The sequence below is a fragment of the Bos mutus genome, chromosome 20 (genome assembly GCF_027580195.1).
Source record: "Bos mutus isolate GX-2022 chromosome 20, NWIPB_WYAK_1.1, whole genome shotgun sequence".
Classification (NCBI taxonomy): domain Eukaryota; kingdom Metazoa; phylum Chordata; class Mammalia; order Artiodactyla; family Bovidae; genus Bos; species Bos mutus.
Window position 1 is genome coordinate 24,393,557 of NC_091636.1, and position 14,433 is coordinate 24,407,989.

Sequence of the window (14,433 nt, forward strand, 5' to 3'; positions counted from 1 at the left end):
ACATCAGTGTCTGAACTGAATAACAATGTGGTCTGCTCTCTCTGGACCTGCTGTCTGATTATCAGGGCATAACTAAAGAAACTCCAGCAGAACAAAGCAGCTGGCATCATCACGTTTTCAGACACGCTCACTTTCATTACCTTGTTAGAGCAAGAGCATGAATATAACTTGTGCTCTTTTATAGGAAAAAATAGGCAGAAAAAAATTTACAGGTATCTAACATTTCACATACTGTATATTATATATATTTATATATATACACGTTATAGCAAAAACCTATTCTGTAGTATTCTACCTACAGCTAGAAATTACACTGTTTTTGGAAGAAACAAATATTGAAAGCCTATAACTATATATATATATGTGTGTGTATATATTTACTCCTTACAACTACTCTATGAAATGGTTAGTATCACCTCTATTTTACAAGTGAGGATATTGAGGCTCAAAACAGTTTAGTAAGGCTACCCAAGGTCACAAAGCTGCTGCTGCTGCTAAGTCGCTCCAGTCGTGTCCGACTCTGTGCGACCCTATGGACAGCAGCCCACCAGGCTCCTCCATCCACAGGATTCTCTAGGCAAGAATACTGGAGTGGGTTGCCATTTCCTTCTCCAAGGCTTAACTGAGATTCAACTCCAAGTTCAACAAACCATCAAATCCACCTTCAACTCAAATTCCCATCAAGTGAGAGGCCTTCCAGATAAATTTTCTCCATCATGTTCCTTCTCCTTCCTGATATTTTTAATTCCAAGTCCCAGGGAACCTAATGACTACATGCTGCTTACGGAGGTGGAAGAAAACAAAACGTACAACAATGTGGTCTCCGTTTCCATCTTTCTGGGAGCTCATGCTGTCTCTAAGCATTCCTTGGTACAACAACCTGATGCTTTCTAATTTTCCTGTTAAATTATGCTCTCTGACATAAAATACATTCCCCTCTCCTCTGTTTACCTTTGTTCTACCTGTTCATCAAATCCACCTTCAACTCAAATTCCCATCACGTGAGAGGCCTTCCCGATAATTTTTTTCCGTCATGCTCCTTTTCTTTACCAGTATTTTAATTTCATTTATTGCTTCAGTCATTCAACCAGGTATCCATCCCCAAAACATGACACGACTCTGGGTAAGGTAATGTACTTAGCCCTGAGGCTGTACAAACAAAAAGACCTGTAAGAATACAGATGGCCCCTGACTTACCATGGTTTAAATTACAATTTTTGACTTTACAATGGGACAAAAGCAATACCCATACAGTAGAAGCCATACTTCAAATTTTGAATTTTGATCCTTTCCTGGGCTAGTGATATGTGATATGAAACTCCCTGGTGACCCTGGGCAGTGACAGCGAGCTTCAGCTCCCAGTCAAGCCTGTGATCATGAAGGTAAACAGCTGATAAACTTACAACCATTCTGTACCCATGCAGCCATTCTACTTTTCACTTTCAGTACAGTATTCAATAAATTACACGACATTCAACACTTTTACTATAAAATAGGCTTTGTCTTAGATGAGTCTACCCAACTGTGAGACTGATACAAGTGTTATGAGCATGTTTAAGGTAGGCCAGGCTAAAATGGGTCAGTAAATTAGGCGTATTAAATGCATCTTCAACGTACGACATTTCCAAGTTTATTGGGATATGATATCACAAGTTGAGAAAGATCTGTACTCTTCAGGGATGGAAAACAGAAAACTAGCCAGTTTCATATGAAATACCATTTCATATTATAAAGTACTTGGAAATGTTTTAGACCTGTAAATCATTTGCTGTTTTATGTATACAAGTGTTAATCTAAGTGTCTGGTCACTACAACATCACTGGAAATTCCTTATATTTCTTCTATGTCTTCCATGCATCTGACAAAAACTGGCTACACTCTGGTGAGGTACAGTGCTGAGTACTATAGGGAATACAGATAGATACAAGATACAATATCTGCCCCTCAGCTGAAGTAAACAAGCATGCATATAATTGGGGCTTCCCTGGTGGCTCAGTGGTAAAGAATCCGCCTGCAATGCAGGAGACAGAGGAGATGCTAGTTCGATCCCTGGGCTGGGAAAGTCCCCTGGAGGAGAGCATGGCAATCCACGCCATTATTCTTGCCTGGAGAATACCATGGACAGAGGGGCCTTGTGGGCTACAGTCCATAGGATCGCAAAGAGCTGGACACAACTGAAGCGACTGAACATGCATCTATGCATATAATTACAAGGCAGAACATATATGGTAAACTTATGTAAGTGTTATACATCATGGTAAGTGCAAGGAACATAGACAAAAAAGTAAAACTAAATCATAAGTTTTCAAGAAAGGATTCATGTTTTCCTGGTATCCGAGCTGAGCCTTAAGCATCAATAGAATCTTAAAAGGCCCCAAATAGACAATTAAGTCTAGAAAACAAAGACATGCTTAAGAAATTTACCAAATGATCGTTTTCTAACATATAAAAAATCACTTATTAAAAAGTAAACTTTGGTTCATTCTAGCAAGTTTAACATGTAAACAATATTTTGATTAATAATGAACTGTGAAAATGAGTATCAAAAGAAAGATTTAGATCTGCTATTCTGAACTTCAAACTTCTGGCAGCCAGCTGGCTGAGAAAAATGGCAAGGAGTAGTTGGCAAGACTACAAGCTACTGAGATATTTATAGCCACCAGAGTCTAAAAAAATCCTAAAGCTTTCATATTTGTAATAAAAATACAAATAAAGTTTTCTAATTATTTAATATTAAATTTCATACACTATTACTGAACTTCTCAAGGAAGAAGATACTACTCAAATGCAAAAAAAGAAGCATAATTATTCATTTCAATTTAACAATAATTAAATGAAATACAAAATGGGAATTGTCAAGAATTTCTCCTATTACAGAACTAGTGAATATATGACTATTAACAAATGGTAATCTCATTAAAAATAATTTATTTTGCCTCCAATTCATCATATTTATGGTTAAGAGTATATGCCTTACTGAGCTCTATAAATAACCTATTTTCCGTTAACATTTATATCTGGTCACAACGTTCTGTGACAGTATTAAATGTATTTATTTGAAGATTTCATATGCTAAATGAAAACCTGTCCAGTCATCTGATTACAAAGAATAAAATTCAAATAAGAGCAGAGTTTGCAGAATTAATTCTCCACAAATTATTTGGATTTTCTATTTTTCTGACCTGAATTATTAGAACAGGTCAGTAAAGCAATTTTTTGTGGAGAGAGAAAATGTAGGCTTTCAGTATGGCCAGATGAAATTCCTTATGGATCCAACTCTCCCAAAGGTAACAACTATAAATGTTGGACAACACAAAAACAACAACAATTAAGGTGGCCCAGGTGCCTATGAATAGGAAAATGCCTAGACAAACTGTGATGCAGTCAAAGAACCAATACTCCATAGTTAAAAAGAAAGAACCACGCAACAATCAGGCTGAATGCCAAAACCATTATTTGATCAAAAAAAGTCTCATACACAAGGATATGTATGGTATGATTCCTTTTTTATGAGATTCTAACAGAGACAAATATTGTCTATGGAAAAACAATAGTTTTCTCCAGTGAGTGTTTTAGGCACCTGACTCTGAAGGGCAGGTGGAACTTTCTGGGCTGGTGGCAATTTTCACTATCGTGACAGGGATGTGGAGTTATATAGGTGTATGCACTTGTCGATACTCAGTGAACATACAGTTAAGATCTGTGCTTTTTATTGCGTGTAAATTTTACCTCAAAAGAAAAGAATGTAAAATACTGAACTCTACTTAATGATATGCATACTAAAATATTTAAGGGGAAAGTATACCAATAGCTGCAGTTTACCTTGAAATGTATCAAAAATATTGCTATTGCTATTGCTAAGTCACTTCAGTCGTGTCCGACTCTGTGTGACCCCACAGACAGCAGCCCACCAGGCTCCCCCGTCCCTGGGATTCTCCAGGCAAGAACACTGGAGTGGGTTGCCATTTCCTTCTCCAGTGTGTGAAAGTGAAAAGTGAAAGTGAAGTCGCTCAGTCTGTCCCACCCTCAGCGACCCCATGGACTACAGCCTACCAGGCTCCTCCATCCATGGGATTTTCCAGGCAAGAGTACTGGAGTGGGGTGCCATTGCCTTCTCCTATCAAAAATAAGAGAGGCACAAATAGATGAATAAATGGGATATAGCAAGTAAACTAAAAAATTAGTGGCAAAATCTTGGTTGGACATATGCATATTCACTATAAACTTTCAATTTCATATGTCTTCACTAAAATAGTTTGAGATCCCCCCAAAATGGAAAAAAACCCACTAGATTAATTCAGAACAAGTCCTATAAGACTAACATCATTTCTTTTCTATTTTAACAGGATTACTACCAGACTGGTAACTCAGAGAAAAATAACTGACAAGATATTTGGATCCCAATAAATTTGGATCTCTCTTCATATTCTCATTAAAGCAAACCCCCAGATTACATAAACAATAATGATAATAGCTATTGCTGTGTACAACACTCTTTACTAGACACTATTCTAGCACTTCATATGTACTAACTATTTAATCTCTACAACAATATGATAAGATAAATACTATTATCCACAATTTTACCAATGGGGAAACTAAGATGTTAGGGTAATTTGCTCAAGGTCACATACATGTAAGTGGAAGAGCCAGAAAGTGGAATTCAAAGATTGTGGGTTAGAACCCCGGTTCTTAACTACTTCCCCATGGCTGCTCCCCTAGCTGGCTCTGTAACTCATACAATGTAATATATGGTGCTCTTCTCAAATTTGTGGGTGACATGAAGCTAGGACCAAAAGCAAATACATTACGAATTATCCCAAACGATTAAGGAACATATAAATAGAAGACTAGAACGAGATAAAATGCTATAGGGATAAAATATAAGATCCTGTATTTGAGTCCAAACAACCAACTTTATCTCCTGAGACAACACTGGTGCACAGCAGGTGTTGGGCAAGAACCAGTCAAATGAACATACAACTGAGTGGCAGGATAGAGTGTGTGAAAAAGGAGGACAGGAGTCAATAAGCCAAAAGCAAAATATAAATTTAGTAAAGAATGCTACAAAACACTAATATATAGGGTTTTATAGAGGTAGATTAAATGAGAACCCTAGAAGACTGTTTTACTCAAGCCAATGCCAGATATGTTAACTTCTGGGAAGTACAGAGTAATAGATACAGGTAAACTGGAAAAATTTAGAGCAGAAGTGCAGGATTTAAAGTGAGCTATGTGAGGTAAAATTGAAGAAGCTGTGAACATTTGATGTGGAGAAAAGAACTCAAATGAGGATAGTAACAAAGTTCAAAAATGTAAGGGTACTGTCATGAAAAAGAAGAATCAGTTATTCTTTAACCGCCATTAGAATAAAAATAAAGTCAACTGAGAGAAGCTACAGAAGCTACAGGGAAAACAAAATCAGCATCAACAAGGAAGAATTTCCCAACAGACATAACCACAAAAGAAAAGGTAGGGGAGAATAGACATCTCAGAAGACTATGAATACCCTAAGTATGATTAAAAAAAAAACCTCAATGAAAGATTGGACCAAATTAACATAAAGATTGCTTTCAAGTCCAATACTTAGATAATAAAAGGTAATTTTTATACATCTCAGTCATGAAAAGCTTCAGATTGATTCAAATGGTTATACCAGTAACCAAAATAGACTTGGCATGATAAAATTTAAATGTAAAGGAAAAATAAGAAACTACAAGTTATCTGCCAAGTCTGTAAACAGAGCTGTCAGCCTAAAAACACTGTAATAAAATACAAAAGAAAAGAAAAACAAATATGTTTCCAGTGGTCATGTATGGATGTGAGAATTGGATTATAAAGAAAGCTGAGTGCCAAAGAATTGATGCTTTTGAACTGTGGTGCTGGAGAAGACTCTTGAGAGTCCCTTGGACTGTGAGGAGATCCAACCAGTCCATCCTAAGATCCAAGCAGTCCATCCTAAAGGAGATTAGTTCTGGGTGTTCATTGGAAGGACTAATGTTGAAGCTGAAACTCCAGTACTTTGGCCACCTCATGTGAAGAGCTGACTCATTGGAAAAGACCCTGATGCTGGGAAAGATTGAAGGCAGGAGAAGAAGGGGATGACAGAGGGTGAGATGGCTGGATGACATCACCAGCTCGATGGATGTGGGTTTGGGTGAACTCTGGGAGTTGGTGATGGACAGGGAGGCCTGGTGTGCTGCGGTTCATGGGGTCGCAAAGAGTCGGACACGACTGAGTGACTGAACTGAACTATATAAATATTTAAAACTTTCACACGTGAAAAACATTAAAAGGCAAACAATAAGCTACGCAATTAGGATACAGAGGTTCAGCCTTAATACACAGCTACAGTGTCCAATACGGCAGCCAGAAGTCACAGTGTTGCTGTTGCTGTTGTCCAGTCACTGGGCCGTGAAGGACTCTGCGACCCCATGGACTACGGAATGTCAGGCTTCCCTGACTTTCACTATTTTCCAGAGTTTGCTCAAATTCATGACCATTGGTGATGCTATCTAACCATCTGCTGCCTACTTCTCCTTTTGCCTCCAATCTTTCCCTGCATCAAGGTCTTGTCCAATGAGTCGGCTCTTCATATCAGGTGGCCAAAGTACTGGAGCTTCAGCTTCAGCATCAGTCCTGCCAGTGAATATTCAGGGTTGATTTCCTTTAGGATGGAATGGTTTGTCCCAGGAGTCTTCTCCAGCACCACAATTGGAAAGCATCAGTTCTTTGGTGTTAGCCTTCTTTATACTCCAATTCTCACATCTGTACACGACTACTGGAAAACCAATAGTTGCTTTGATAATCGGACCTTTGTTGGCAAAGTGATTTCTCTGCTTTTTAATATCCTGACTAGGTTTGTCATAGCCTTTCTTCCAAGGAGCAAGTATCCTTTAATTTCATGGCTGCAGTCACTGTCTGCAGTGTTTTTTGAGCCCAAGAAAATAAAATTTGCCACTGTTTTCACTTTTTCCCCATCTACTTGCCATGAAGTGATGGGAACGGATGTGCCATGATCTTAATTCTTTGAATGTTGAGTTTTAAGTCAGCTTTTAAACACTCTTTTTTTACCCTCATCAAGAGACTCTTTAATTCCTCTCTGCTTTCTGCCATTAGAGTGGTGTCATTTGCATATCTGAGGTTATTGATATTTCTCCCAGCAATCTTGATCCCAGCCTGTAATTCATGCAGACTGGCTTTTCTCAGGATGTACTCTGCATACAAGTTAAATAAGCAGGGTGACAATATACAGCCTTGACATACTCATTTTCCAGTTTTGAGCCAGTCTGTTGTTTCATGTCCGGTTCTAACTGCTGCTTCTTGACCCGCATACAGGTTTCTCAGGAGACAAGTAAGGTGGTCTGGTACTCCCATCCCTTGAAGAATTTTCCACAGTTTGTTGTGATTCGTGCAAAAGCTTTAGCATACAAATGAAGCAGATGTTTTTCTGGAATTCCCTTGCTTTTTCTATGTTCCAATTGATGTTGGCAATTTGATCTCTGGTTCCTCTGCCTTTTCTAAATCCAGATTGAACATCTGGAAACTCTGGGTTAACATACTGCTGAAGCCTAGCTTATAGGATTTTGAGCATAACCTTGCTAGCATGTGAAATAAGTGCAACTGTACAGCAGTTTGCACATTCTTTGGCACTGCCCTTCTTTGGGATTGGAATGAAAACTGACCTTTTCCAGTCCTGTGGCCACAGCTGAGTTTTCCATATTTGCTGGTATTCTGAGTGCAACACTTTCACAGCATCATCTTTTAGGATTTGAAATAGCTCAACTGGAATTCTATCACCTCCACTAGCTTTGTTCATAGTAATGCTTGACTTCACATTTCAGGATGTCTGGCTCTAGGTGAGTGACCACACCACCGTGGTTATCTGGGTCATTAAGAACTTTTTAGCTCTTTTTTTCTTGGCACCTCGGAGGCTGTCGGCTGCTTCAGAATGAAGCTGAACATCTCTTTCCCGGCCACTGGCTGCCAGAAGCTCATTGAAGTAGACGATGAACGAAAACTTCGTACCTTCTACGAGAAGTATATGGCCACAGAAGTTGCTTGCTGATGCTCTGGGTGGAGAATGGAAGGGTTATGTGGTCCGAATCAGTGGTGGGAACGACAAGCAGGGTTTCCCCATGAAGCAGGGTGTGTTGACCCATGGCCGAGTTCGCCTGCTACTGAGTAAGGGGCATTCCTGTTACAGACCAAGGAGGACTGGAGAGCAAAAGCGCAAATCTGTACGGGGTTGCATTGTGGATGCCAGTCTGAGTGTTCTCAATTTGGTCATCGTGGAAAAAGGGGAGAAGGATATTTGTGGACTCACTGATACTACAGTGCCTCGTCGCCTGGGTCCCAAAAGAGCCAGCAGAATCCGCAAACTTCTCAATCTTTCTAAAGAAGATGATGTCTGCCAATATGTTCTGCAAAAGCCCCTAAACAAAGACGGTAAGAAACCTAGGACTAAAGCACCCAAGATTCAGCGTCTTGTGACTCCACGAGTTCTGCAGCACAAACGCCCGCGTATTGCTCTGAAGAAACAGATACTAAGAAAAATAAAGAAGAGGCTGCAGAATATGCTAAACTTTTGGCCAAGAGAATGAAGGAGGCCAAAGAAAAACGGCAGGAACAGACTGCCAAGAGACGGAGGCTGTCCTCTCTGAGAGCTTCTGAGTCCAATCAAAAATGAGATGTTCTAAGAGTAACAAATAAATAAGATCAGACATCAAAAAAAAAGAAAGAACTTTTTAGTATAGTTCTTCTGTGTATTCTTGCCACCTCTTCTTAATATCTTTGTTTCTGTTAGGTCCTTGCCATTTCTGTCCTTTATTGTGCCCATCTTTGCATGAAATGTTCCCTTGATATCTCCAATTTTCTTGAATAGATCTCTAGTCCTTCTCATTCTATTGCTTTCCTCTAGAATGAGGAAAAGCATTGTTCTTTGCATTGTTAACTTAAGGCTTCTCATCTCTCCTTGCTATTCTCTGGAACTCTGCTTTCAGTTGGGTATGTTTTTCCCTTTCTCCTTTGCCTTTCACTTCTTTTTTCAGCTATTTGTAAGGCCTCCTCAGACAGCCACTTTGCCTTCTTGCATTTCGTCTTCTTATGGATGGTTTTGGTTACCCCCTCCTGTACAATGTTATGAACCTCTGTTCATAGTTCTTTAGGCACTCTGTGTATCAGATATAATCCCTTGAATCTATTTGTCACCTCCACTGTATAATCATAAGGGATTTGATTTAGGTCATACCTGAAAGGCCTAGTGGTTTTCCATACTATCTTCAATTTAAGTCTGAATTTCGCAACAAGGAGCTCATGAACTGAGCCACAGCCAGCTCCAGGTCTTGTTTTGGCTGACTGTATAGAACTTCTCCATCTTCGGCTACAAATATAATCAATCTGATTTTGGTACTGACCCTTTGGTATTGACCATGTGTAGAGCTGTCTCTTGTGTTTTTGGAAGAGGGTGTTTGCTATGACCAGTGTGTTCTCTTGGCAAAATTCTGTTAGTCTTTGCCCTGCTTCATTTTGTACTTCAAGGCCAAAGTTGCCTATTACTCCAGGTATCTCTTGACTTCTTACTTTTGCACCCCAGCCCCCTGTGATGAAAGGACAGCTTTTTTTTTTTTTTTTTTGGTGTTACTTCTAGAAGGTCTTGTCAGTCTTCACAGAACTGTTCAACTTCAGCTTCTTCAGCATTAGTGGTTGGGTCATAGACTTGGATTACTTTGATGTTGAATAGTTTGCCTTGGAAATGAGCCATGATCATTCTGTTGTTTTTGAGACTGCACCCAAGTACTGCATTTTGGACTCTTTTGTTGACTGTGAGGGCTACTCCATTTCTTCTCAAGGATTCTTGCCCACAGTAGTAGATATAATGGTCATCTGAATTAAATTCAGGGTTCGAATCTGGTTCTTCTGCATTGCAGGCAGATTCTTTTACCATCTGAGCCACCAGGGAAGCCCAGACAACAAAAGGCAAACTACCAGTCACATATGCCTATTTAAATTTAAATTAATTTAAACTCATCTTAAATTCAGTTCAGTTCAGTTCAGTCACTCAGTCGTGTCCGACTCTTGGTCTTAAATTAATCAACCATTAAAATTTTAGTTTCTCTATTGCACTAGCCACATTCCCAGTGCTCAACATCTACTGCAATTAGTGGCTACTCTACTGGACAATGCAGATACAGAACATTTCCATCACTGCAGAAAGTTCTATTGGAATTTTAGTATCTAACAGAATAATTTAGTGCAGGGAATTCATTACATAGCTAATAGAAGAGCTGAGATACCTAACAGGATGTTGTGCAGGAATCCAGAGATTAGCAACAGCAGAAAGCCACTACCATCCCTAAGACAGAACAGAGTGCACAGCCCAAAACCTAATGTCACCTGGCACAAGCTGGGACCATAGCAGATATCTTAGGTGGGAGCAGGAGACAGGAAGAGAAGCAGCCTCTGCTGGATGAAGACCCTGATGGAAAAAGAGGGGACTTCTTTTTCCCTTCTCCCTTCCTTCTGCTCTCCATTTCCTGCCAGTACCTGCATGACTGAACACAGAGGTGTGAAAGGCACCTAGGAAATGCAGACCATAGTGGTCAAACCCTCGTGAAAAAAGGAAAGAACAGGGAAGGAAAGAAACAAATCTGAGGTCAAACAGCCTGAAGCCTGCCACAGATACAAATAGATAATTTAGAGGTGGGGATCCCACAAATGGCCAACATTTGAAAAATGTCCAGCCTCACCAGTAATAAAATGTAAATGACAACACTCTTAAAACAAGAGTAATATTAAATTAGTAATAATAAATACTAATTCAAATACACAGCACTGATAAGGGTGTGGTAAAAACAGACACATTCATATATCCTAGGGGAGGAAAAGAATTTTCAAATATTTTCAAAGAAGCTGAAATAATTTTGAAATTAGCATCAACAAATTTTTTAACATTTTCCATACTTTTATATACTGTTAGACCAACTGAGTACATTTCCAAGGATAGATCCAAAGTCTAGAAAATCTTAAGTCCAGAAAATAATTTTAGAAATAAAGATGTTCATTGCAGCTGTATAGTATTGGGAAAAAATGGACAACTTCAATGTCCATCAGTAGGTCAAGAGTTAAGCAAAGTAAGGTACATTCATCCATTTATTAAAAAATAGTCCTGTTCGTTTGCCAGCCACAATGAAAGGTACTGGAAATATAAAAAAGATTAGGAAGTAATAGGAGACAAATTCATATCTATTTAATATTTATGAAGGATTTAAATAAACTAAGGACATGTTTGTGATATGCCCAGTGAATAAAAGATGAACCTGAAATTGATTACACTTACATCAAACAACATATGCCAACAGGTTATTAGTAACAGCAGTTGCCTGTAAGTGGTAAATTCATGAGTTTATTTTCTCCCTTCTTTATACGTTTCTAAACTTTCAAAGTTTTCTAAAGAAACAAATTTTACAGAGCTATAAAAGACTCCTTCAGAGCTATTAATGTAAATGTTTAGGAACTGTAAACCTGCCACAATCATGCTAGTTTACCTGTTACAATAATAAACTGCATTATTTGAATCCAATTCTATCGCCTGTGTGTAACAATCCACTGCAGCAGCATAATTTTCTTCTTTCATGTGATTATTGCCTAAAACAAAGTAATCAACAGGCACAGTAAGTGCAAGATACAGGAAAAAATGTAAAGTCTGGAAGATAAATTTTAATCATAAAAAATTACAGTAATACGAAGGACAATAACATGATTTTTCAGTCACACTGGAGATAAATTTTATATAGTACTGTAGAGCTGATTCGGAGAAGGCAATGACAACCCACTCCAGTACTCTTGCCTAGAAAATCCCATGGATGGAGGAGCCTGGTAGGCTGCAGTCCATGGGGTCGGACATGACTGAGCGACTTCACTTTCACTTTTCACTTTCATGCATTGGAGAAGGAAATGGCAACCCACTCCACTGTTCTTGCCTGGAGAATCCCAGGGACAGCGGAGCCTAGTGGGCTGCCGTCTATGGGGTCACACAGAGTCGGACACGACTGAAGGGACTTAGCAGCAGCAGCAGAGCTGATACTCCTTAGCCTTCAATGTGTTTGAATGATTTTGAAGTGCAGAGTCTTTCAAAAATATTAATGTTTGAATATCTTATAAAACCAGACTTCAGTAAGTGAGTAAATGCTACAGTAATGATTATCTCTTGGCAAAATCTAATCTCTTCTCACTTTCCTTATCTTCATCTCCCTCTTCCCTTTTAGAGCTGCCCAACCCTCTTCCAGGTGGACCACCCTCTACAATCTCTATCTCAGTCTGGACCTGGTTCTCCATTCCTTCCCTGTCAAAACATATACCTGTTAATGAGCAAGCCCTCCAAACATGCTGTGGGGGTAAGCTAGAAAAACTAACTGTGTCAATATGTTATTGGCAGATAATATTTTTTTTATGTATCCTTTCCAGAGATAGATTCTTTTTTAAAGAGGATTACGGGAGATTAATTTCTAGAAAGACAGCATTTCAGATACCACAGCTAAACCCACAGGATACTGATCTTCAGGAAGGGCATCTGCAGATACATCTGGCAACAATTTAGCTACGTTAACAACTGCTCAGCAAAATAAGGGATTACCTGTGGCTATCTTCTGTACTCCATTAAACAGAAAAAAAGCGGTATGCTCACTTATAATAACCAATGCTCAAAAATGGAAATTTTTAAAACACTGGGATTAGAAGGAACGATTTATATAACAAAAGCCTCTATTATTTCTTCCAGTTATCTCTAAACTAGAAGCTCTCCTATTAGCCTTTTTTTTTTTTAACAGATCATTACATACTTAATGGGAGAAGAATGTAAATTTGCAGAGAACAGGAAGATTAAAGGAAAGACATCTAAAATCATACAAAAGTTACTGCAAATTTAGAAGCGGAAATGGATATAAAGAATGATTGCTAAATGGATATAAAGTGATTTCTACCTGATTTCTCTTCGGGATGAGAAAAATGTTCTTTAGTTGTGGTGATGGCTACACAACTCTGTTAATCTACTAGAACCAATGAATTCATACATGTCACAGTGTATCATGTGGTATGTTAATTACAGCTCATTAAAGCTTTTCTTTAAAAGTCAAAAAATTAACTTAAATCCCACCTTCCATAAGAAATGAGTATAAAGCCTCTAAGGAAGAGAAAAGGATTACATAGTTTTCATGATAGTAAGAAATTAACAATATTAGTACTTTAACTACTCAGTACTTAAATAGATTAGCTTGTTCTGTGTAAAAGATTTAAATTTTCTGGGTTTTGTGGATTTTCTTTTGGATCTTTGTGTCTTGGCATGACCTATCTTGGGTTGTATTAAAACCTATAGTATGTCTTTTCCCATAAGCCACATCAAGTGTATAGATACTAAAATGTATCTATATACCTATATAGACAGACAGTGATATTAACGATAAAAAGATTCAAGTCAAAAAATATTCAATATACAAAAACTCAGGACACAGATATTTGTGAAGATACCTATAACTAGGCACTGCACAGCACACTTAGACACAGTACTCTCCTGTCTCCTTTATTCCTCAAGACAGCCCTTTGAGATATGTCTTTACTTCTATAACAAGGCAGGGAATGACAGCAATGAACACTTACTGGTTTTGTCTGATCTTTTTGCAGCTTTTCAGAAGCAAAGCACACAAAAATATTTGAAAACAACCTTCTGGGAAGGTACTAGCTAGCTAGAAACCTTGATTAACACAGGTAAGTATAACATGCAGCCTGGAATAACTATGCTTGACCATCTACCACAGTCATCTGTTTTCACATGAATAGCAAAATCTGTATGACAGCTGCTTTAACTTTAGAGGTAACGTGTCTTAGATGTGACATGTCCTAGGGAAAAGCAAAGGATCGGAGCTTTTGGTTAGAGGTGAAACCAGTTAAGTAATTCAGTCCACCCATGCTGCTATGGTAAACAAGCCTCACTCTGCAGCTCCTTCCAACCCTCAACTTACTAACATTCATTCTATCAAAACAAACTCAAGGAAATGCAGCCTCCCAGTGTTCTGCCATGCAGATGGAGTAAATGTGAGGGACAAAAAATAAAACTTCAGTTTGCCATTTAGTACTAGAGCTAAAGCAAGAGAGCTGCAAAAGCAAAATGTTTAGCGAAGCATATAATATTATACATCACCGAGGATTTCACACACTACAAAAGTCTAAGTGGAAGGAAAAAAAATTAGATTAAATTGCTTCAATTAGAATAATATATGAAAATGCATTTGTATCTAGATAGTTTAAATTCAGTCATTGGGGAACACTGTAATTCAAACAGCAATGAGGATCTATTACTTTATTCTATGGGTAATTTATGAAAGTCCTAATTCTAAAATTTTAAGTCACTGTAGTAATAAGATTTCTTAGAGAAAATAA

The 14,433-nt window shown here is 38.3% G+C and overlaps 1 protein-coding gene and 1 pseudogene across 2 annotated transcripts in view; one reads left to right on the top strand and one right to left on the bottom strand.

Moving 5' to 3' along the window:
• Window positions 1-14,433, bottom strand: part of SGTB (small glutamine rich tetratricopeptide repeat co-chaperone beta) — a 48,415-nt gene that overhangs the window by 20,194 nt on the left and 13,788 nt on the right. For both annotated transcript variants that reach the window (XM_070357527.1, XM_005892783.2), the window contains exon 5: window positions 11,547-11,646. In XM_070357527.1, the coding sequence (XP_070213628.1) occupies window positions 11,547-11,646 (100 nt within the window). The remainder of the gene's footprint in view (window positions 1-11,546; window positions 11,647-14,433) is intronic.
• Window positions 7,932-8,689, top strand: LOC102269077 (small ribosomal subunit protein eS6 pseudogene; annotated as a pseudogene).